Source organism: Rhinoderma darwinii, chromosome 7 (genome assembly GCF_050947455.1).
Source record: "Rhinoderma darwinii isolate aRhiDar2 chromosome 7, aRhiDar2.hap1, whole genome shotgun sequence".
NCBI lineage: Eukaryota > Metazoa > Chordata > Amphibia > Anura > Rhinodermatidae > Rhinoderma > Rhinoderma darwinii.
The window spans coordinates 133395414-133421934 of record NC_134693.1 but is presented as its reverse complement, the minus strand read 5'-3'; the positions used below and the strand labels follow the sequence as shown (position 1 = coordinate 133421934).

Genomic DNA, 26521 nt, shown 5'->3' with positions numbered 1-26521 from the left:
AAGCACACTGTCACCCTTTACTTGTTTTGTTACATATTAGATATGATATAAATAGATAATATAGATACATGAGATAGATAAAAAGATAAATAAGATAGATAAAAAGATACATGAGATAGATAAGGTATAAGGTATTTTGGTGCCCTAGGCAGATAAGACAAATTGCACGCCCCCCTCCTCACAGTCTGGCAAGGTGGTGCACTAGACGGACACCCACCTTCTTCTACCCCTCACCCTGGGTGGCCCTCGCCAGTAGATTAGTCGGAGCCACCACTTAATGGACACCAGGTATCCGGATTAATTAGGCCATAAAAGAGCTTACAAGATAGACATGAGATAGATAGATAGATAGATAGATAGATAGATAGATAGATAGATAGATAGATAGATAGATAGATAGATAGATAGATAGATAGATAGATAGATAGATAGATAGACATGAGATAGATAGATAGATAGATAGATAGATAGATAGATAGATATGAGATAGATAGATAGATAGATAGATAGATAGATAGATAGATAGATAGATAGATAGATAGATAGATAGATAGATAGACTCTGATAAAATCTATACAGGCGTCTTGTATATAAACCTGACATCCACACCTTATGAATTCAGTTTCTAATGGTGCATGAAAGTTTGTGGCTGGGGGGGGGCAAGACAAAGAACACAACCCCAGTAAAGTCGTCTGAGGACTGGTTTTCATTCTCTCTATGATGAGGGGCTGAATACAGAAAGTGGACTGAAATGAGTAACAAGAAACAGATGGAGGGGGCGCGGGATGGGAGATGGGGTGGGGGGCTGGGTTATCCCTGTAATTTTTTCCTGCTGGGGGGATTGCCAGCTCTTCTCTCATACTACTAATACGTGCTAAATGATTAGCAAAGAAAAGCTGAAACTGGAATATGGTAGACAAACTGCTCCACAAGCAGCTGTGAATTAAAGGACCCTCCTCGTCCCGGGACCCCCCTCTTTGAGCCAGGGTAGAGAGCTGCTATCATACAGTGATTCTCGCTCTTGCGTATTTGGGCCAACCATGTTTTAAGATAAGTTCACATGTGGCAGATTTGTTGTCAAAATTTCTGTGGAAAAATCCATTCCACATGTTTGAATGGGGTTGTTTCTGCAGACGTATGGGACTGTCGCATACGTTTCTGCAACAAATCTGCCGCGTGTGAATATACCCTTACACGGATGACATTCATTTGAATGACAGCATGTAATACTGTATTTGCCCTGTAGTGGCCGCTAGAGCAGCACATGGTAACTTCTTGGAAGCCGGATTCAACTGATCGCCACTAAGGCTCTCATATTAAAGGCATTGTCTGTGATTAAACAATCCCTTTAATTCATAGCTGCTCCTATTCTTGGAAGGGGTGCGGGACAATATAAAGCAGGACTTGGACCCCAATTTGAATATTGATATGAGGTCATGCTCTGTCAGTGAGACCTCAGCCGTCACATGCCTCAATGAGGTCTCCTTCCACATCAAAAGGGCTGAACATTATGTGTCTGGTTACGATGGTTGTGGTTATTCTGGACTTAGCAGGTCCTTTAAGATGTCCGAAGGTATTATAAAAAGAATCAAACTCCGTTTCCTGAGCTGTGTCCCAGATACGACGTCTCCAGAGTGGAAACTTAAAACAGACAATTGAAAAAACACAGAATGACTTTGTTACCCTAGAACTTGCGCAGGTGTCAGTTTGTTGCAATTCCAGAGTTTCTTCTGTAGGAAATGACTCAGAGTCTGGACGATGGATGGGGCAGGGCCCCAGGGAGGGAGAATGGAGGCCCCAGCTGCAACAAAAAAGGGGGTGAAGCAAACGCTGAGCTCTCCATAGCCGCTACGGAGTGAGGGGGAAAGTGGAAAGTCTTAATATAGAGAATTATCAGGACAAGATGAGGACTTCAGATACACGCCAGAACGCGACATTCAAAGTCATGCTCTAATGGGGATGCCGTTCCTTATTCTCCTTGGAGATCACTGAGTTGTTAAAGGAATACTCCAAGCAAAACTCATACACTGTGTTATACCTAGTGCAGGGCCAAAGGGGGCAGAGCGTGACATAGGGATTTATAGAACACCAAGGAGAAAGTTCCTGTGTCATGCTCCGCCCCCTCAGACCCTGCTTTAGGCATAACAGTGTATCAGTTTTGCCCGCATTGTCCCTTTAATGTCCCTGAGAATAGTCCTTTGAATAAAAATATAATACGTCTTCTCGATATCATAATAAGTTGTGCCAAACGACAAACTCAGCCCTGCTATATTTGCTCTACTCTTAATTCTCTACTTACTCAGCTCTCCTATGTGTACTTAATGCTAGTATTTAATGATGATATTTACGATGATGATGGTCCGTCCGAGCCACAAATCACGGGCTGTGTACACCACTATGGTCATGTGCATGAGGCCTTAGTGTCCAGAACGGCAATGTGGTATACCAGGGCATAGCTATAAGGCTGTAGGGGTATCAGTCGGACTACAGGAGATGGTAGTCAGTACATAACGCTGCAGTTTTGCAATTAATGACCACAGGGGGAGTGGAGTAACCCCTGCGGGAGCTTCAACGGTGCCATATTGGTTGTTCGGATGGTTCCATAACTCCCATCGACATGTGCAGCCACCTCTCCTTTCAATCTCCACTTGGATACTGCGTCAGATTCCCCCCTATAGGACGGAAGCCCATCAGACATTTATGGAATATCCTGTGGCTATCCCATAAATTTCTATGAGAGAAATCCCTCTTTAATAGGAGCTTGGTGACTGGACGCTCTGTGAATATTTAAACAGCGTGCGGGAGGGAGAGCAGGACGATCTTCCGGCTCTATCTAAACAACAGGGCATAGGAGGTTAATGAAGTGTATGAGCGGCTTTATCTGAACCAGGGGGAAGATCCATCTCCCCACTTTGTTCTCAATAGGAAACTGTGAAATGATGACATCATCTGATTATAATGCAGCATTGAGCTGGGATTGGTTCACATCTCGGCATATGATCGGTGTTAACCTCTCAGGACAAATAAACGCACAACAAATATATCAATTCTGCAAGGAGATTTCCTAAATACAAAGCAGATGTCACGGGAAAGTATGAGATGGCTGCGGGGCTTCCCTCATCAAAAACATACGCGGCTTCCTGACCCTCATGTCACCAAAGGGCTCAGTATAGTTTATAATAAAGCAGGATGGATATGTCTCATTTCCTTGCATAAAAAATATTTATGCTAGGATTACGAGTCGGGTACTTTCTGTATTAGTCTTTATCTAGTTCTATGATTACTTAGGGGTTGACTTACTACGACAAGTAATTGTCTCACATCCATTACAAGGGAGTACATAGGGTGGGCTTGCTAGAAAGCCCTCCCCCTCCCCAGAACCAAAGCATAGAGGTAAATAATAAAATTATTTTTGCCTGCAGCCACCATTAGGGGGAGCTCTTTACTATGTCAAAACCATCCATTTTGGCATTAAAGGGGTTATGCGGGGACCGAAAATTATTTGCAGTGTAGTCCATGCAGTATGTGAGTACACTCGCTAATATCCATTCCGGTCCCCATCGCGTTGATTCTGAGATTTTAATATTGATAGCAGTGTATTCCCTGTAGTTTATGAGTACACTGCTAATATACATTAGGGGGACTGCCGGGGGACCGGAAGTCTAGTTGCACAGCCTTCTTTGATGACAATACAACTCTTCGTCACGTGACCGGCTTCGCTGTAACCTATGCACTCGCTGTACTACTGCTCCTGCTTGTATATGGAGTACAGCGGGGGCCGGTCACATGACGAAGAGTCGTATTGTCATCAAAGAAGGCTGTGCAACAAGACTTCCGGTCCCCTGGCAGTCCACCAAATGTATATTAGCAGTGTACTCATATACTGCAGGGAGTACACGCTAGGAAATTTTGGTCCCCGCATAACACTTTTAGGCTGGCCATACACGTTAGAAGTATGCCATATTAACCCGCCGATTTCTAATGTGTATGGCAGTGTCCCGACTTTCCCCTGATGTCAGATGTCGATCGTGCATTTGTATAGAGGAGTCGTTAGGAATAGCTGTCGGCTGAACGATCGCTTCGGCCAACAGCTGTCTAAAGTGGATAGCCAGGCTTAGGTAGTAAATTAACTTATAAATGATCCAAGATGAGTCCAGGGGGTGAGTCCAGCTGCATCGGTCGCATGTGCATGTGCAGATGATGCCGAGGTCAGTACTGACGTAGCTATAGGGGTATCAGACCTCGCAAGAGTACCCGGCCCTGGTGCCTTAGAGATCCAGAAAAGCCACTCCGCCACATAAGAAGACACTAGTACTATAAATGGCACATGGTAGATGGGGCCCTATATTTAATGGAATATGACAATTTTCTTCCTCTTTATGATTTCGTATGAATCCGACAAATAAAATCTTTTGTCTGAAATCAGGGGTACGCTATGTATAATCATTTTGTATGGGTGCTGTATCCCGGCTCCGCACAGTGGCTATATAACCACGTGCAAGAACCCTAAGGGTACGTGCACACGATAACGACAATTGCGGCTGAAATTACGGAGCTGTTTTCAGGAGAAAACAGCTCCTGAATTTCAGCCGTAATTGCTCGTACTCGCGTTTTGCGAGGCGTCCATTACGGACGTAATTTGGAGCTGTTCTTCATTGAAGTCAATGAAAAACGGCTCAAATTACGTCCCAAGAAGTGTCCTGCACTTCTTTGACGACACTGTTATTTTACGCGCCATCTTTTGACAGCGACGCGTAAAATTACAGGACGTCGGGACAGTATGTCGGCAAACCCATTGAAATGAATGGGCAGATGTTTGCCGACGTATTTGAGCCGTGTTTTCAGGCGTAATTCGAGGCGTAAAATGCCTCATTTCCGCCTGAAAATAGGTCGTGTGAACCCAGCCTTATACTGAGCTGAGTTTCACAATATCAGTTTTGCAATTTTATCTCGAGCTTCTTCGTTTTTGTAAACAATGTCTGCGTTCTCTGTAAATCACTTCTGACGTTCGCTGTTTCCATATGTTTACATGAATAATTTTTTGAGCGATTGCCATCACAGGAATTAGATTATGTCACATGTAAATGGAAAACAGCTTCATAAAACCAGAAAAACAGAGTCACATTTGTGTTAAGAATTAGGGTATGTTCACACGGCCTATTTACGGACGTAATTCGGGCGTTTTTGCCCCTTATTACCCCCGAAAATAGCGCCTCAATAGCGCTGACAAACATCTGCCCATTGAAAGCAATGGGCAGACGTTTGTCTGTTCACACGAGGCGTATATTTACGCGCCGCTGTCAAATGACGGCGCGTAAATAGACGCCCGCGTCAAAGAAGTGACCTGTCACTTCTTTTGCCGTAATTGCAGCCGTTATTCATTGACTCCAATGAATAGCAGCGCTAATTACGGCCGTAATGGACGCGGCGTTCAAGCGCCTGCACATGCCGGTTTGGCTGAAATTACGGGGATGTTTTCAGGCTGAAACATCCCCGTAATTTCAGCCGTAACGGACGCCCTCGTGTGAACATACCCTTAGAGGTCCAAATGAGTCTCAATCAGGACGTACAAGGCTCTGCTGGATGAATTAATGGCTGAAATTGACTATTTAAAGGGCCGGTTCTGTGCCTATTAGAACATTGATTACAGAACACTGTACAGTATGGTTGACTGCAGATGTCAGGAAACATGAACTGTAGCACATCAGCACAGACATACGCTTGGAAGTGAAGTTTAATCACAGTATACAATAGGTTAAGGTCCTCAAATTATATTTATACCTGGAAGCAATCAGCTCGGTCCTGAAATTTGGGACCATATGCTTTGCAGTGAACATTGTATTTAAAGGGATAGTTTACCTTGGCTCATACTACTCAATGCCCAATGGCACACTACTTAATCATGGTATAATGCATTCTATACATGTACATCCATACCTGTATAATGCAATGTAACAATGCCCAAGTAAAACACATCTGCATTACTATAGGACTTTTCCTAGGAACACCAAAAAGTTTAACTTTGGCTAATTTGGGAAGAAAAGGAGAAAGGTGACAAAGAAATTTAAAGCTAATATTCACCTATTAACACTATTTTTTAGATCCAGATATATATTTATAACAGTCACAGCTCAGTTTTTCTGATTCAGAGCGCTGAATCCCAGACATAGAGTTAAAGGATAAAACTCTGTCTACCTGCAGACACCACTAGGGGGAGCCTACTGCATACTTTTCTATTATTGAGTTCAATGTATAAGCAGTATGCAGTAAGCTCCTAAGCTCCCCCTAGTGATGGCAGGAAGTAACAACTACACTGAGCAGACCAGTGGTTACTTATGAAGCTTTGACCGCCTCCCTTCTTGGCAATTGCCTTGAACCATAATCACTAGCTTGTTCCCCCAGCACCATCATGTGAACTTGCCAATGTCATTCAGGCACTGGGATAACTGATGGCAATGTTAGTTTTCCCAACATTAGTTTGATAATTACTTGTATTTCAAACTGGGGTTGTCCAGTTTAGAAAACCCATTTTCATACAGCCTATTAGGAATTCTGAGGTAATGGGGGGGGGGGGGTCCTCTGTTCAGGATCCTCATCTCTTGGCCAGAGTGGAGAGCAGTTATAAAGAGCGTCTCTTACTCTGGGGGACCTGACCTGTCCTCCATACAGACAAAATGTTGATATAAATGTACAATGTGTAATGCTTAATTTCTCCTGTGTTGGCGCTGCAGGGAAACTGAACACTTACTGCCAGGTTTCTTCATAGATTACAGCTGATCTGATCTCTGTGATCTGCTTATTATGATTAGGTTATAGTCTCTCCTGTGGTCCATGTGCTGGGTTAAAGTGGCCAAACCCTTAGTGCGTTCTTCATCTTGTAGATGGTACCTTGCAACTTTTAGTAAACTCAGTATTTTTTGGTTTCCATGATGATGACAACCAGAAGTAAATGACGAGGTTTGAAGGGTGTGTATTCACCGTTAGGGTATGTTTGTAGCCTACGTTTGGTGTATATGCTGGGAAAAGCTCCTGCCGTATAAATAAATAGGGCTCCATTCACCCGATGGAGGCCAAAAAAGTGTCCTTTTGGCCTCCATCAGAGCAGTATATGTCGCTATACCTCTTTTTGCAGGATGGAATCGCGCAGTAGACTGTACTGGTATACATTTTTTACAACGGGAGTCTTTTAGCGACGTATTTCATTGTATGCTTATACAGTGGGATACGTCGTGAAATCCTAACAAACCTCCAACGTAGGCTCCAAACGTGATGTGAACACAGCCTTAGATGTTCTCTCAAAGATGATTTTCTTTTTTTTACTTTTGTCTGAACCTAATTATTACCAGTCCCTCTTAATAATGTTATATAATGCCTACAGGCCAAATATCGTTATATTTACTCATCCTTTGTTTTGTTTTTTTATTATAAAGTGTTTGTTCCAACTTGCCCAGGGCCCCAATAACTGCGAAAACAACGAAGCATGAATTGACAATCAGCGGTTGAAGGCTTGGAATGTAGAAGGCAGTAGGCCGCACTGTGGGATGTTAGTTGAAAGGCAACTCAGGCCACTGAATATGGAAATGCATTATCAACAGGCGTGCAACTGCTCCGCACTGGATGTTTTAATAGGCTCTACTCTACCTGCGCTGTATGCAAACCAATGGAAACAAATGTTCATATGGTAGCACACAGTAGAAAAGGACAACTACTCTCAATAGACATATCCTGTCCATGCAGAGCATGAATGCTTACTATGATATAACAAGATATATAAGTATCCACCTGATAAGGGCTTAACTGTTTGTTATCCACTTGCAAAACTTCACCAATGGACATGTCCTTTGGGTTCATTGCTAGGTTAGGCTGGGTTCACATGACCATGTTACGTCCGTAAAGGACGGAACGTATTTTGGCCGGAAGACCCGGACCGAACACACTGCAGGGGGCTGGGCTCCTAGCATCATAGTGATGTACGATGCTAGGAGTCCCTGCCTCGCTGCAGGACAACTGTCCCGTACTGTAATCATGATTACAGTACGGGACAGTAGTTCCACGCAGAGGCAGGGACTCCTAGCGTCGTACATCACTATGATGCTAGGAGCCCGGCCCCCTGAAGTGTGTTCGGTCCGGGTCTTCCGGCCGAAATACGTTCCGTACTTTACGGACGTAACATGGTCGTGTGAACCCAGCCTAAGGGTTGGGGAGAGTAATGAGTTAAGGCCCTTTTACACGGCCATTGATTGGGCAAACGAGCGTTCATATGAACACTTATTCCTGATTATTGCCCTGTGTAGACGCTCGTTCATCGGCTGATCAGCTCGTGTATGTGGCCAATAAAATGGTCGCTATTCGGCAGCACATTTGCCTGTGTAAACAGGGACATGTGCTGGTAACATTATGGAAATGAATAGGGACAAGCGATCATAATAATGATTGCTCTTTCCCATACATAACCCATCCTTGTAACAGAAACAGACGAGCGCCGATCAACGAGCTGTCTCATTGATCGGCGCTCATTTTACACCCCATATCGAGCTGTGTAATAAGGGTATGTTCACACGCAAACGCAAAATACGTCTGAAATTACGGCGCTGTTTTCAGGCGAAAACAGCTCCTGAATTTCAGACGTTTTTGCAAGTGCAGGCGTTTTTCGCGGCGTCCATTACGGACGTAATTGGAGCTGTTTTTCAATAGAGTCAATGAAAAACAGCTCCAATTACGTCCCAAGACGTGTCCTGCACTTCTTTGAGGCGGGCGTCTCTTTACTTGCCATCTTTTGACAGCGAAGCGTAAAATTACTCCTCGTTTGCACAGAACACCGTAAGACCCATTGCAAGCAATGGGCAGATGTTTGCAGATGTAATGGAGCCGTCTTTTCAGGCGTAATTCGAGGCGTAAAATGCCCGAATTACGTCTGAAAATAGGCCATGTGAACATACCCTAAGACTTTTAAAGAGTGGGATATTTTTTGGAAAGGGAACAGGACAAACTTATCAGAGCCTAAAGTAAAGTCCTACTATTCCCCATTAAAGGGTTTCCTTTTCAATGAACATTTACACTCTCTGGTAGCGATCACAGTGGTGGATTCTGGGGAACTTGTCTGTAGGTCATATTATAATTGGATTCAATTTATCTAAAGGGGTACAAAGAACCCCTTGCAAAATGCCCTATTATGGCATTTGTAGGTCACAGAGTGGGGGTCCCCATATTCGGTGCCACTGTGTAAGCCAGATCAGAGAGTCGTTGCTAAACTAGTTTATTAAATCTGTGGTTTGCAACCTGTGGCTCCCGAGCTACTGGGAAACTACAAGTCCCAACTGCTGGGAATTGTAGTTTCCCAATAGTTGGAAAGCCACAGGTTTCAGATCACTACTGCAAAGCATTCAATGATTTCAGTGTGTTGCTCTACTATGTCCTTTAATAACAACAATTGCATAACTGGCTGGCGGAGCCGTAGGATATTTCCAGCCAAGGTATTCTGTAGCCGATCCAGCTCGACCGAGACAGAATGCCGATGAGAAATTCACCAGCTGCAAATGTGTTGCGACACCGCACTGGCCTGGAATATTGATTAATGTCACATTTTGTTGGGATTTTTAAAAAACTATTAAAAAACAGACTGATTGGAAACAGTGGCCACGGAAAGTCGACTTCTCGAGTCTGGATTTGAGCTTATTGGAAACATTAGACCACATTTTATAATTTTCCTGGTCAAAGTATATTTTTTTTCAGTATTAAGCGGTCAAAATATTTTACTATATATTTTACTGTGCATTAACAATCAACCAGAGATACTTGTTCAGGAGCACTGCACATGGTGTAAGAAGTAAGTAAGAAAAATTTAAATTCTCTCAAAGGGTAACTAAACTTTCCAAAAACTTTTGACATGTCATAGTGACACGGTGGAGGTCCAAGCACTGAGACCCAAACCGATCTCTAAAGCAAAGTGGAAGAAGCGCTCGCTCGAACACTTCTGATGCTTCGTTTTATGGAGCTTAAAGGGATTGTCAGGTTTAGAAAATCCATTTTTAAATACCCTATTAGGGCATTTTTAGTTAATTTTGGGGGCCCTTCATTTAGGATCTCCATTAATTAGTCAGAGCAAAGAATAGCTACAAAGATCTCCCCTCTCTCTCCCTGGAGGACTAGCATTAGACAGCAGCCCATTGATTGGAATGTAATGCTGCATCTTTCCTGTGGGTGTGCTGTAGGGAAGTGAATATATGGTTGGTGCTTTCCCCCACAGATTACAGCTGATCACTGCCGTTCCCACACATACAACCTATGTGATAAGCCTATTTTTGTGGGACCCTACAAAAATAAAGATTGTAAAAGTTAACAGTTAACCCTATTCAATTAAAATATAATATTTATAGAACACCCCTGAAATAATGTTCCTTCATATCTTTCATAATGGAAGATGCATTTTTTTTTTCCCTTTTATTGGGGGACAGGGTGCAGTGATTTTCGGATACACAATAATTTATTTTAGGGACTTTTTGGACTAGGATACAAACAGTGAAACATGGAATCGCAGCACGCCGTAATATGTGTGGTCCTAATAAATAACATCAGTGGTTTTCATTATAGATTAGACCTATACTTATATAGTAGAGATTTCACCATGTTTGGGTAAGACCCATTTTTCTATTCGTCACCAACAGCCTTGTCTCATTATTAGATTTGATTATCTTAGAAGAGGTGACAAGCGTATTGTTTTCAGGACATTAAAGACCTTGTGACATAATCACAGTAATGTGTTGGCACGTTCTCCACTCTCCTGACTCTTTAGCGCTTGAGATGTAGGCGGTGGAGCCCGGGGATCAAGAAGCATGGAGTGACTTGGCCATGGGCTGTGAACCACATCACTCACTTATTCCATAACACAAAACTCATTGAGTCTTTGGCTTGAACCATCGTGCGTTGCCTCTGTAGAGACCTCAAGTCATTGTGTCAGCTTGAACCGATTTCTTGAGTACATTTAGACGTGAAGCATCTGCAAGAACGTTTCCATCACCTCATCAAGAACATCCATTCCTCTAAAATATAACATTGCTCTTTCCTTGCTGTACATTATGGAAAGGTTTAGTCTACTTTAGCCCACCCAAGTCCAAAAAAAGAAGAAAATAACAATCAAACATTGCCGTGCTCCCAAATGTCTCATTTTAGAGACTCGGGGCGGGTAATATGTCGAATTTGAAGAAATTTCATTAGGTTACTTCACAGTTTATTTGAGTTGTGCAAACACAAGTTACAAGCCAAGGAGACTGCAACTAAATACTAGAGATTGGAAACCATTTATCCATCTCCTCGTGAGACAAGGTTTGACGTGGGCTTTTCATGTCTCCACCTCTAAGATGTCATAGGCAGAGGGGTCCTGGGCTCAATGCAAAATCTGTAGCAAGGTCCTCCACCTACCATGTGCCATTTATAATACTGGTGTCTTCTTATGTGGCCTTTGGGCCCCCTCAAGCACCAGGGTCAGGGTACGACTGATACCTCGTCACACGTTATAGTAGCTATAGTTGAGACCAGTTACTGGAGGAAAAGGTAGAGACGCACTCTCTGGGTACCACAATGACTTTGTCACTATTGGGATACTTTCTCAGGTTAATGATGTCCACTTGCCCTAATAGGACCTTTAAGTGTCATCAAAATAATTTTTACATTTTTCTTCAGAGATCTCATGAATGAAAACATTTTCAGATGCTACAGAAATAGAAGCTGTGGCTGCACATTGAGCGCCCCACAATAACGTCACTGATCTTATTGTACACCACCCAGCCCAACCTAATCCCCATCAAATCCTGTTTTCTTTTACGGTGACCTGGAGATTGGATTTGAATGCCCTTGAAACACTGATGAGCTCATCCCTGGGTCTGTTGTGCCCGGCCTCTTGTGTAACCTGCTCTGTGATTTCTATTATAATACCCGCCGCTCCCTGATCTGCCCATTGATGGAAAGCAGCCGTTACCTCTGCCACGCTGAGCTCAGAGCAAACAATATCTGACATGAAGATCATTGATTTTTATTGTGGAGCCCTACAGCCTTGTGCTGGGTACGGGTGCGCGGAGTAGACAGTGTCTCATCTAGCTTTGCTTCCACGTTTTGATTTTCCACCGGAACCAACAGAGCTTTCCCTTCACTTCCGAATAGGGGGCATTAAAGCAATCATTTTTTTGGGCCTTTGTTTCATTACTTGTTGACGGCAACCACATAAGAATATTGTACTTAGAGGAGATGGACCCTTTGGTAGGAAGCAAAAAGTCCCCCTTACCTGGTGCATGCTACCACATACCCCTTCCAAAACAAAAGGGCCTGAAGCTTATTTGTCCCTCTTCCCACAAGTTATTGGGTATAATGGTGGCATGACCCTTTAACTGGCGATACACATGAGATAGCTGTTGGCCAACCGCTATCTCTCCTGACTCTACCTGCTCCACTCTGCCTTTTTTTTTAATGGGGAATGCAACATGCATTCCCAACAAGATCATCCTATCTCTCGCTATCTGCCATTAAAGGACAGTCGAGAGACCCCATAAACATCAAATCATTGGCCGATCCAGCGGAAATCAGTCGTTTCGGCTGACGGTTATCTAATGTGTATGGCCACTCCCCCTGGCCTAGTTGTGGTGGTGGATGTAGAGACAGAAAAGTTCACACCACCCATAAGAGAGATTAGGGTCACCCTGAGATACAACCCGTCACGTTCAGTCCCAGGAGCTGCCCTTGAGTCTTGGAGCCGAGCATCATTGGGAGCCGTCAGGGTTGTATTTATAGGGGTGTAGACGGCGTGGTCACATCCGGGACATGGTGCCAGAGGGGTACTAAAGGCATTGGTATCATAAATGGCACATGGTAGGCGGAGGCCCTGTTATAGAGTTTGCATTCTGGTTTAGGAATTTCAAGTTATGCCTCTGCAAGCCAAGCTGATGCATCCAGTATGTCAGGTATTGGTATAATCAGTAGGTATACGGAGGTGACATAATCATCACAATGACTGCCGTGGGCAATAGAAATACCAGCATTAATAAAAGAAAAGTACATTACACATCGACGTCTATCAAGCTGTCAACAGAAGTTTTTGACACTTTAAGTGTTTATAGATTTTTGGATTAACATAATTTATTTTCCGTACATTTCCATAGTAACGGCCTATCCATCAAACGGGACACAATACCTCATGCGGATGAATCAACCCCATAGCATAACATAGAATGAAGTCATATCTCCTGTAAGATACCAGGACCCGGTGCTATGAATGTAGCTCATTGTGCAAGACTATGACTGTAAGGCTGAGGAATGCAGACGTTTCACTCGTACATTATAACTGTCCTGTCTGAGTATTACGCCTTCGATTGATTATAGTTCGCAGTAATATATAATTTCTCATCATTTATCACAAACATCAAAAAAACTTTCCTTCCTAGATTACTAGATGACTATATCAACAAGGCCATATGTGCTAAATCCACAAATAACGTACAAATATAAGATCATATCAACGCAGTATGATGAATATCTATGAAATACTACTTTATAGAGATTATAACTATTCCTTAGCTCAAGTCTTAGGCTGGGTTCACACAACCTATTTTCAGACGTAAACGAGGCGTATTATGCCTCGTTTTACGCCTGAAAATAGGGCTACAATACGTCGGCAAACATCTGCCCATTCATTTGAATGGGTTTGCCGACGTACTGTGCAGACGACCTGTCATTGAGGGTATGTGCACACGGTAGCAGGCATTTACGTGTGAAAAGACAGACTGTTTTCAGGAGAAAACAGCTGCCTCGTTTCACACGTAAATGCAGTCAAACGACGACGCGTAAATGACAGGTTGTCTGCACAGTACGTCGGCAAACCCATTCAAATGAATGGGCAGATGTTTGCCGACGTATTGTAGCCCTATTTTCAGGCGTAAAACGAGGCATAATACGCCTCGTTTACGCCTGAAAATAGGTCGTGTGAACCCAGCCTTACGCGTCGTCGTTTGACAGCTGTCAAAAGACGACGCGTAAAATTACAGCCTCGTCAAAAGAAGTGCAGGACACTTCTTGGGACGTTTTTGGAGCCGTTTTCTCATAGACTCTATTGAAAACAGCTCCAAAAACGGCCGAAAAAACGGCGCGAAAAACGGCGCGAAAAACGTGAGTTGCTCAAAAAACGTCTGAAATTCAGCTGTCAAACGATGACGCGTAAAAATACAGCCTCGGCAAAAGAAGTGCAGGACACTTATATACATTATGTGCAGGACGCTTCTGTACATTATATGCAGGACACTTATATACATTATGTGCAGGACACTTCTTTCAGACGTAATTTGAGCCGTTCTTCATTGAACTCAATGAAGAGCAGCTCAAAATTTACGGCTGTCAGAGAAGCCTCGCAAAATGCAAGGAGGAGCATTTACGTCTGAAACGAGGCAGCTGTTTTCTCCTGAAAACAGTCTGTCTTTTCAGACGTAAATGCCTGCTATCGTGTGCACATACCCTAATGGGGATGTGAACACTGTTTTGTGGGATAACTGGATAATGTTCTCTATGAGATTATAAACAAATATCTGCTTTTTTATTCCAGAAACAGCGCCACTCCTTTGTATAGGCTGTGTCTGATATTGCAGCTCAGCCATATTTGAGTTGATGTGAGTTGCAATAATAGATACAACCTATAGGCAAGAGTGGCGCTTTTTTCTAATTTCATACAACCCCTTTAATTATGGATTATAGTAAAGTTTAGAACACATTTTCAAGTGATCACCAGGAATACTGCCTGCAGCGCCAATGTATCTAAGCCTATCGCGCTACATTATTCATCATGAAATGTTACTGATTTTCATTATAAAATAATCTTATTGGGTAGTGTGGTGCTGAGCTGGTATATCTGAGCCTATACAAGTGCGTTTCTGAGCCATGCAGGGGCGTAACTAGGGAGCCTGGTGGGCAAATGCAGGGTTGGACTAGGGTCCCTTGGGCGCACCAGAGGGAATGATACTCGGGGCCTACCCACCATCTGTACAGAATATGTGCACATCCACTTGTTGTTATGGTTGCACACATGTCGTCAATAAGATCTATGATGTTATTTTTGAAGCACCCATAAGAAATAGACCCTAGAGGCAAGTGCTTGGCTCCCAAGTAATCTCCATGTAGGATTGTCTTCTGCTAGACCTTTTAGGACCCATTATTGGGTCAGAGTTTGGGACCACCAGAGCATCCTCTAGTACTCTTGTGTGCCAGTCCGACCCTGGGCATATGCCCTGGGTGCTAACAAGCCATTCCTCCTTGGCCAGAGTATTTAGATACATGGAAAGGGGGAAGCAAACTGAATCTGTGCCCCAGGTGAAAGAAGGTCCAGCTATGACTTTGGAGCCATGAATCATACTGAACTATGAAACCCTACATTTCCCACCATAAAAATGTTTTTTAATTTTAGTCTAAAATATTTTTTTCTGTCCTAAACTGAGTGGGTCCTGTCATATGTGACACAATAAACAGATGGTACTAAAGTTCAGGGGGGTTTCCATTTTGTTGATATGGAGACATTTCCAAGAACTAAAGACGCCAAGAATAAATTTATAAAAAGAAAAAACGATGGTTTCCTTTAGTTAGTTGTATTATTACATTCATTTTCTTAATGTTTTTTTTTCAGATCCAGTTCTGGACACTCACCCTTCACGTTCAGAAGAGACTTCTACATCTAAAGTGTCCCCAAATGGAACCAGAAAGAATGGACGCCGAGGAGAGATAAGAGTCACAACTCAAAGAGCTCTACATCGTCCTCAACTTATAGATATCCCAACCAACAATCCTTCCAAAAAACCAACAATGGACACTCCAATGTGCTCCAAATACAGCGGCACATGTGAATTCGTTGGAGCCAACCAAACACTACTAAAGTGGGAAGACCTACAACGCACCCTAAGCTTTGCCTGGGATATGCACGTTTATGGGACCGGCACTCTCTTCTTGTTGTTATCAGTGATTGCGCTCATCAACCTTATTGGATCTCCCATCCTACGAGTGTCCTATCTTCCTTACATCATTCTTGCCAACGCGCTCTTGTTTGTGATCGGAGTCCTACGTGGCGTGTTCTTTCTTCTTGATCCCTATGGGACAAAGATGAAGATCACACAACCTATTGCTCTTGTATTGTACAATGTTACTTTCCCACTTATGCTAACGGCATTTGCGACTTTGGTGCTGTTGGTTCTGAAGATTGCCCGTCTTCAAGTGCTACCACCAAAGTTCCAGAGCCTTGCCTTGCTTGCCGTCATAGCAGTCATTCATTTCATTGTTCTCCTAAGTGCTGATCTCCTAACCCACCTTCTGAATCCTTCCGTAAATATGGTCTTGCAGATCCTCTCCATTTCGTGGGGTATTTTTTTAATGGTTGGCAATTTCGTAGCATATTACCAGCTGAGAAAAAGCAGTAAAGAGATTGTAAATGAGACGCGAGTATCACCAGTCGGTGAAGACATTGTGGTGGTCCAAACCCAAGAAAGAAGTATCAAGTGCATGTTTACATCATCCAGAGTGTTATTAGTAGGCAGTATTTTTGGACTTCTGTGCTGTGCATTGCAGATATATGCCATATTGTGGCTGTATGGATTACTTGGGAGGAAGAATGAATTTTTCTGGTCCTGGTGGTTTCTCCAGTTCTGGTTTCGAATATTCGAATTGGCTCTTTGCTTCTCCATGATCTTTGTAGCATCCCATAGCTTCTGCCTACAATGCAGTAGTAACGATCATACGTGCTGGTCCAAAATCATCAGCTACTTCTGCACCTACAAAAAAAGTGAAGTTCCGGAATATCCAAACAACTGCTATGACTGGACAAACAACATTCAAGACAGGATGGTCAATAATAACATCAGCAAAAGCCTCATCCGTAACCAAGCTGAGAACGTCCCACTAAGAATCCTCAAGGAAAACAACGAGACAAAGAGTAGTGCTACCATCGGCAACAATAGTCAGTCTTCGTCTCCCCTCTTCAAACCTAAACCTGAATCTATTTTTGGGACAAAGTCTCAAAATGTGACCATGGGACGCTCTTACACCAGTATTTGTTTTGAGAAGGAGTCAATGCTTTCGCTTACAGATCTGGAGTTTCGTCCTCCATCACCTATCAATCTGAGTAGAAGCATTGACGAGGCATTGTTCAGAGAACATCTGGTTAGGGACAGCATATTTCTCGATTCCAGTCTCCAGTATCCTAGTTACCTGACCAGACAGGATTCTTGTTCTTCTTTAAAAGAAAGTTCTGCTCTGAACCAGACAGTAGACCCGCTCATTTCATCCGACTTGAAAATGAGAAGATGCAGCAACCCCGACTACATGTACAGCTTGGCCAACTGTGACTCAACCACCGAGGTTGACTCTCCAAGTGAAAGCCTTCAGGAAAGCAAAGAGCTTCCTCGTGATCTTACCACAGATGCAGTGGTGTCAGTTAGCTCAATGGACAGCGTCTCCAAAGGGTCAATCAAAATTAGTTGGAATCCTTGGCGTCATGGACTATCTTCTGTTGAAAGCCTTCCCCTTGAAGATGGACCTACCACCCAACTTCTAAAGCAAGGATCCCATCCTAGTATCATGTCCAAGTGCAGTGAGCCGGAGAAAAGTTTTGGGAGGAGACTTATCGAAAGAAGTCAAACCACAGATTCACACAGTATTGCCAGTGAGACCATTGAACTGTGAGCCTAAAACAATGTTCCAACCATACAGTGTGGACTTGTCAGAAAGGGAATAATTGCCTGTTTTTTTAAAGGAGGAACATTTATATAATATCGAAAAGGAGTTTCAAGGGGTTGTCCAGCTTGGAAACCCCATTTTAATATACCCTATTAGGGAATACTGAGTTAATGAAGAGGGGTCCTCTGTACAAGAGTCTCATCTTTTGCCCAGAGAGGAGAGAGGCTACAAAGAGTGTCTCTGGCACCGGAGGTCCTGTATTGTCCTGCGTTACCTAGACAACCCATTGATATGAATAGACGCTGTGTAATGCTTCATTTCCCCTGTGGTGGCACTGCAGGGAAATTGAACACTTACTGCCAGGTTTGCCACAGATTACAGCTGATCTCTGGTGGTTCCACTTTGTCATCAGCTCATTGTCAAGATACACTTCTAACAAGTGGGAACCGCTTTAAACCAATTTTAAGGAGGAAGGATGACTCCGAGTCATCTTAACCTCTAGTTGGATATTCTATACAATGGTTACTTGTAATAAGCACACCGAGTGTCCGTGTTTTAGGAATCGTCATATTTCTTCGTTTTGTTACAGAACGGTTTTCTATGTATTTATTTTGGATTGCAAAGTGTGACTTTCTTCACAATACAGACATTCAGATCCTTCGCGTTACAGACTGTTATTTTGGATTACAAGATGGACACCTATGACTTCTACGGGTCATATCGTCTTATAAAAGCACTTAAAGGCAGAACACATTAATTTGTGTCGGACTTAAACCTATGAAATAGTATTGTTTTAAAGACTAGAACCTAAAGGACTTACATAAAAAGTGGTACTTAAAGAAATGAGGTACGAGTTGAGCCAGATTTTTCCATGATAACCATTTTGAGGCCTACACAGTCATCAGACCTAACCAAAAAAAAAAAAAATGTAAGAAAAATTTTCATTTTTGGACTGTGGTTTACGACAATTGGACAAAAAGAAAACTTAAAGCTTAAAAATAAGTACAAAAATACTATGAAGAACAGGATGCCGTCACCACGTCTGTGTATACTCTGTATAGGCACACTGTAAATACACGCCATGGTATGTTGCATGCATAATTGTACACCCCGAAAAAGAGGGTATTTTTTATGTTACGTGCAGGGGTGCAGAATAACATCTAAACATGCAACAAACTCAACATGGGAAAGTTATAGTTACATTAGACATAGATCTGTATTCAATTACTTTTTGGCACATTTTGAGGAATTCCTTAAAGGATAATTTCATTTTGGTATAAAAACCCTTAGGCCCCATGCACACGACCGTAAAAAATCTCCGTAATTGCGGACCGTCATACGGTCCGCAAATACGGACCCGCCCGGTAATTTTTTATTTATTTTTTTACTTTGTATGGGAGCACGGCCCGAAAATGCGGCCCGCGGCCGTGGGCATGTGGCCTTAGAGTAGAGCTCCTGCAAAAGCTTACAGTAATCTCCTGCCAAACTGTACACAATACTGACGCGGTGACCATGCTGCTACAATTGATGAGGGCTTTTGCACCCATTGCTGGCAACTGTCGTCTCGACAACAGGAAGTGAACGGGAACTTCCCGTTACTGTTTATACCGGCCAATTAAAATTGGCAATTTTACATGTGCACATGGAATTCCTATGTGACCCCATAGAGATACATTAGTCCCAAAGCAATGATCGCATTAGTGCAATAACCGTAGCCGTTTAGTCGCAGCGGAGCCATGACAGTCTATACCGCATAGGGATATTCTAATGTGCCTGCAGATAAATTTGACTTATGTTATGGTTAAGGGAAGCGACAAAAAGGATCACAATATTACCCAACCTTTATACCAGCCCCATCCAGAGAGGAACATAACATAATATAACAATATAATATGATTAGGTCTATAAACTTCTAAGAAAAAAAATTTATAGTCGCCATTTACAGGATCACGGCCGATTTGTTTACTGCTTCATAATTGCCCCCCCCCCCTGAATTTAGAACGGGTGGGGCACATGATTTTAACGCCCCGTCCAGTCAGTGGACGTATTATACAAATTTGGTGCGGGAAAATAGAAAAACGAAGTACTTGATTAGCATCTGTGTTCATATAAAACCCCCCCTATTTTTTTTATTTAAAGGAGAAATCCAGCCCAAATGATCTTCTGATATGTCATAGATACAAGTAGGAACATCATATTGGTGAAGGCTGTGATCTCCAAAATAAAAGGGCTCAATAGAGAGCTCAAACCCCATTGGCATCATTAATCAGATTTTTTGAATTTTTTTTTTTATTTAGGTGGAGAACCCCTTTAACATTCTTCTGCCACTGTGTGCAGGTGATGGGCACATTACCCAATAGTAATGCCACCTACGCTGACCCTCCCACCATGCTCATGGAATATCCAGTATTTAGAGTTACCTTGTAGTGTGACTTAATGCATAATGTGAGTCTGCCGTATCTGTATATAGGTCTTTTTACTTGTGGCTGTATATATGTTCACACTTAGTGGCTTTTGTTGCACCAGCAATCTTTAAATCTGAAGACTTCATAGTCATTGCTGAATAGACGGGTCGTCCCGAGTCGGAGAGGAATTCAAGGCAGCTGAGGCAGAATCCCGGGACGTCCGGAACGTGACGGTGGCGCCGACTGTGGAGTGTAGAGTGAAAGCTGTGACAATCTTAAGTGAGGTCGTCACCCACGTGGGGCGATGTCTCTACCGCTGCACAGGAGCCGTATTTCTATGTAACCTAGTGTCAAGGCTTGGTAGGCCAGCCATGCTGTGTGCCAAATTACACCTGTACATACAATAAAATACGTCTTTAAAAACTAAATGTGAATTGAATCGTCGTTATTTTTATGGCGAGTGACATTAACCCTTTATGTGCAATCAAATTTGTTACGAAAATACCATATTAGAAAATTCTGAGTTGGTAGAGGGGGTCTCGCAGTCAAGATCCTCATCTATTAGTCAGCGTGGAGAGTGGTTATCAGTGGCGTTGCTAGAACCAGGGGCAGATCTCTAGGTGGCGGTGATAGCCACGTACAATTATACCTGTTTCCTTCCTGCCCCAGTGCCCCTTGTACGCCAGTTATTTTCAGAGTCTATCAACAAGCCTGGTGGAGCATCTCAGGCTCTGGAGAACATTTGTGTATTACATGGACAGGCCAGTGTAATGCCTCGTTTCTCCTGTGGTGGTGCTGCAGATTAATTGAACACTTGCTGCCCAGCTCTTTCACAGATTGCAGCTGATCACTGGAGGTCTCAGTAGCAGGATCAGTATGTCATTGTAAAATCTGCATCGGAGGCTCTGAACAGATCCTCCAAAACAGATGTGAACATAGACTTAGGCCTTATTCAGACGAACGTAGAACAATGGGCGTCACATGGACGCATGTATTCAATGGGGCTGTTCACACGGCGGTTGTTTCAATGGACCGTGTGAAGGGTCCGTTGAAAAATAGAACATGTCCTATTTTGTTCCATTTTCACGGATCCCTCCATAGACTCAAATCTATGGGGATCCGTGAAAAAGGAACCCGCAAAAGGGCACCTCGGACGTTAAAAAGTAAGTTTTTCACGTCCAAGTTTCCCCACATTCGTGTGAATCTGGCCTTAATCTGTATGGTCATGTAGAGTAAGACTCTAGGCTATTTTTTTTTTTCAACGACTGACACCATGACAGTAGAAACAGATAGACACCATCATGGGGTCCGTCAAGCACCGTTGGCATCCGGCGTACAACAGATCCAGTACTGCGTTGGGGCTTCTGTTATAGACAGAAACAATGATGCAGGTGTGAACAAAGACTTATGTCATTGCAGAACCTTCCAATGCAAAAGTCTTGTCTTTTTCATCAAAGAATAAATAATCATCACAGATAATACAATCAGCCAATTACAGCACTGAACATGAACCGTAACAAGTGAAAAAGAGTGAAATGCAAAGTCACGAATTGCAGCGCCACCAAGTGGATGAAATATGTATAGCACTGCATTAATTATGTGTTACCAGAGTCCAATTTTACACCGAGCCACCCCCCCCCCCCTCCCCCCTGGAAATGATATCAAACAAAACTATGGACCATGCACAAGAGATTAAAAAAATTACCCAATTTGTATAAGAAAAAACTGCAGTGACAGACCGCTATAAGGGTATGTTTACACAGGCTATTTTCAGCCGTTTTTTGTTAAGCGTGTGAACATATGACGGACCACTATAAGGGTATGTTCACACGGGCAATAGCCTAATGATAAAATAAGTAATTTACGGGCATAAAATTATCCACCTAAAAACATAATCATGTTCTCGAAAAAGCTGGAAAAGCCTGGGACTGGCAGCCTGCATATCCCTTATCTCTGTCTATACCGGCAGTCCTGAACTGGGACCTCACACTGTGACGTTGAATAATTTACTTAAGGTCTGAGGCAGTAGACATCTTGTGTTGCTGAGTCTACAGAAAAAAATCAAAGAGGCACAAAAAACACCACGAGGAGCGGATCTGTTTCATATTTCCTCTATTTATTTAGCTCTGGTGAAAGCCGCACATGAGGGGTGGACATGTCTGGGGTGGTCCTGGCGAGATATCAACAGAGTCTTATACAAATATCACACACTATTCATCAGAGGCAAGGTGATGTCAGGCAAACATTGTGCTAGGCCGGGCAGCGAACAACATACGAGAGCACGACTGCTTTATGTCCCGCACAGGACGCCTCATTGGTCTTGTAGAATTGAGGTGTAGCGGAAACTGCAAATCCGCTGCAGAAACTTGAGGGTCGGCCTCGGACCTCTGCTGCGGAATCTTGACCATTTCCGTCGGAAAAATCTGTCATGTGAACATACCCTAAGAAGATCACATGGTGTCCTACTGCTGGGGCCCCAAGCAATCAGCTGCAAACTGGGGATATGTCTGGGATCGGCACCTATCTCGAGAACGGAGGTCCTCCGATCCCCTCAACTCTCCTGACATATCTTAGGCCCCATTCACACGACCGTAGTGTTTTATACTGACCGCAAATACGGATCCGTAGTCATCCACATATCTGGCACGCTGTCCGCAAATACAGTCCGTGGTGCATCCGTATTTAAGGATCCGCAAAAAGAAAAAGAGAGGCTACAAATGATGTCACCAACATGACCCAAGCACTTGAAAAGCTTACATGATGGATCAGGTGCCATTTTCTTGGGGAATCCCCTGCCATCACATAGCAACGCTTCCGAATTACGGTCAGGTATCGATGCACATCCATGGCAGTCCATAGACTTTTTGTGGACGATGGCGGACAAGAATAGGACATGTTCTATACTTTGTGGATCATTTCTACGGCTGACACACATCCGTAAATATACGGAGAGGTGTCCGTGGTCTATAGAATTGAATGGGTCCGCAGATTATCTACTTTCATTAAGGATCCGTAATTACGGCTAAAAACAGCCGTGGGGCCTAAGTAAATACTTGCATGTGCTATTCCTCTGTTGTTCCTCCTAGAAATGTATTAATTTATTGATACCTGGGTGTTACCAGTTGGGGGGGTGTCCGTACACAGACTGACAATGTCCAATCAGTGCTGACAGAGTGAGACTGTGTAAGGACACGCCCCTTTGACACGGGGATTGGTACCTCCCAGTTGTTAATTGATTCCGAAATTTCCAGGAGGGATACTAGGGGAATTGAACAATGCAGCTTTCTAAGAAAAGATCCTCATGGGAAATATAAGTATTTACTAAAACAGACATGTCAGGAGAGGTGACCGGACCTCTTTAATAGTGACAATGGGGGCTGTCACCTGGAATCTGAATAGAATTGTTAGCGAGTTGGCACAAGAGGAACGGCGCGGGGATCTGTGATTATTGGGAATTTCATGTCATTTAGTTCCCAGTGTCCCCATAGAAAGCCAGCAGCAGCGGTCAGCACGTCTAATGCCTCCATTGTTTTTTTTACTGAGTATTCGACAAATAGGCGCGGAGGTCGCGTTGTCCAGACAGGAGCGGCGGTCACACTGACTTTTGTTACGTGAGGTTTTACTTGTTTGAGGAGGCCATAAATCAAACACGTGAGGTCGTCATAATGCGACTCAGAAGTGAATAGAGACGGTTTGTTTCCAGGGAGTTGGAATAAGACCTGTAAACTACTGTACTAAAGTAACCTGTGGCTCCACAAATGGAAGCAGGGGTCAACTATATATCAGCACTTAAATACTCTGTGATGCTGGGGACAATATTTCTTCTACTGTTCTCTCTATTCCCCCTCCTCAAATAATGACACTGCCTCTAACTTGCTTCTCTGGCTTTGCAGTGTAGTGGACAGGTCACTGCTTCACACATGATCAACACACTTCTCCACTGAAATGCTCTGTGCTGCTTGGGGGCCCTGCCTTCCACTTGATTCTATTTACTGCCTGAAATTATGACACAGCTCCTGTCACATACAGCCCTGTTCTCACTAACATAATCACATGAGTAAACAGTCACATGCCCCCCCCCCCATCAGCACATTCCTAAATTACTCTGTGCTGCTGTGGGGACAGTTTCTTCTATTACTAGTTTGTGACCTCCTGCTTGTCTCCATTTCCCTCTTCACATGATAACATTGCCCTGTCACATGCAGCCCTGTCATCATTAAGATCATCAGGTCACACTGCCACCAGCACGATCAGTACACTGCATTCATGAAATACTCTGTGATGCTGGGGCCCCTCTATATTTTTCCACTGTGACCTCCCACTTGTCTTCATTCCCGCTCTGCACATCATGACCCCGTCACATGCATCCCTGGCCCCACTAACGTCATCCCAGGAATGAATTGCCTCTCACAAAAGTTGTTTTCTGAAGTGCTCTGTGCTGCTGTGGACCCTGCTTCTTATATTCTGAGAACAGACAATATATTTTTCACCTATATTAGATATGTATTTGGAAACAATATATGATCCGGTAATGTAAACTCCCTGGATGCTTCTTAAAGACACAGTACGCTGGTGACGTGATGCGACCCCTATGAACCAGTATAACATGTTTGTCCAGTACGTTCTGCATGTTGGGCACAGTCTGTATCTCTCTGGACAATACATTTCTGCTTCTACCTTGTCAGATCTCTAATACCAAATGACTACAGCAACAGCCATTGTATCCACATCATTGCATCCCCATCATTGTATCCCCATCATTGTATCCACATCATTGTATCCACATCATTGTATACCCATCATTGTATACCCATCATTGTATCCACATCATTGTATCCCCATCATTGTATCTAGAACTACAATGACTTTCTGCTGGTTACAATTCTAGGGGATTATCCTGTCATTAGTATAATCAATGTACCGATATTCCCCACGTGAAAGGGTTCGGCCCTCAACCAAGTATTGTGTTGTGATTGTGAAAAAAAGTTTCTGAACCTTTGGAACTATCCAGACTACTGGTGAATTCATAAAAATATACATTAAATCTACAGTCTATATCCGGGCCGGACTGACTGGTCAAGCAATTAGACCAGGGGTCAGCAACCATCAGCTCTCTAGCTGTTCTGAAACTACAACTCCCAGCATACACTGATAACCAAAGTCTGTAGTATTCCAGTCAAAGGCTGTCAGGGTATGCTGGGAATCGTAGTTTTATAACAGCTGGAGTGCCGAAGGTTGCTGACCCCGGCAGTAGACAGTACCGGTAGCTGAGAAGACACACTTTACTATTCATATCAGTGGGTGCCCCCAAGGCCGGGATAAGGTATTTTGGTGCCCTAGGCAGATAAGACACATTGCATGCCCCCCCCCCCCCTCACAGTGTGGCAAGGTGGTGTACTAGGCGGACACCTACCTTCTTCTACCCCTCACCAGTAGATTAGTCGAAGCCACCACTTAATGGACACCAGGTATCTGGATTAAATAGGCAATAAAAGAGCTTGATAGATGATAGATAGATAGATAGATAGATAGATAGATAGATAGATAGATAGATAGATAGATAGATAGATAGATAGATAGATATGAGATAGATAGATAGATAGATAGATAGATAGATAGATAGATAGATAGATATGAGATAGATAGATAGATATGAGATAGATAGATATGAGATATAGATAGATAGATAGATAGATAGATATGAGATAGATAGATAGATAGATAGATAGATAGATAGATAGATAGATAGATAGATAGATAGATATGAGATAGATAGATAGATAGATAGATAGATAGATAGATAGATAGATAGATAGATAGATAGATAGATAGATAGATAGATAGATATGAGAGAGATAGATAGATGATAGATAGATAGATAGATAGATAGATAGATAGATAGATAGATAGATAGATAGATAGATATGCGATAGATAGATAGATAGATAGATAGATAGATATGCGATAGATAGATAGATAGATAGATAGATAGATAGATAGATAGATAGATAGATAGATAGATAGATATGAGATAGATAGATAGATAGATAGATAGATAGATAGATAGATAGATAGATAGATAGATAGATAGATAGAGATAGATATGAGATAGATAGATATGAGATAGATAGATAGATAGATAGATAGATAGATAGATATGCGATAGATAGATAGATAGATAGATAGATAGATAGATAGATAGATAGATAGATAGATAGATAGATAGATAGATATGAGATAGATAGATAGATAGATAGATAGATAGATAGATAGATAGATAGATAGATATGAGATAGATAGGATAGATAGATAGGATAGATGGATGTAAATCTCTTATATACATGTATTTTTTTATTTCTCTACTATGTTTAGGACCAGCGTGTCTGACAAGATCTCTCCTGGTCCTCCCTGTGAGAAGCGGTTTG

The 26521-nt window shown here is 42.8% G+C and overlaps 2 protein-coding genes across 10 annotated transcripts in view; one reads left to right on the top strand and one right to left on the bottom strand.

Annotated features, from left to right (window-relative positions):
• The window catches only part of PRRT3 (proline rich transmembrane protein 3), a 296142-nt gene extending 275618 nt beyond the window's left edge, over nt 1-20524 (top strand). For all 8 annotated transcript variants that reach the window (XM_075831693.1, XM_075831692.1, XM_075831691.1 and 5 more), the window contains one exon: nt 15653-20524. In XM_075831693.1, the coding sequence (XP_075687808.1) occupies nt 15653-17697 (2045 nt within the window). In that variant the 3' untranslated portion in view covers nt 17698-20524. The remainder of the gene's footprint in view (nt 1-15652) is intronic.
• CRELD1 (CRELD disulfide isomerase 1) overlaps nt 1-26521 on the bottom strand; it is a 73160-nt gene that overhangs the window by 27574 nt on the left and 19065 nt on the right. The window lies entirely within an intron of this gene.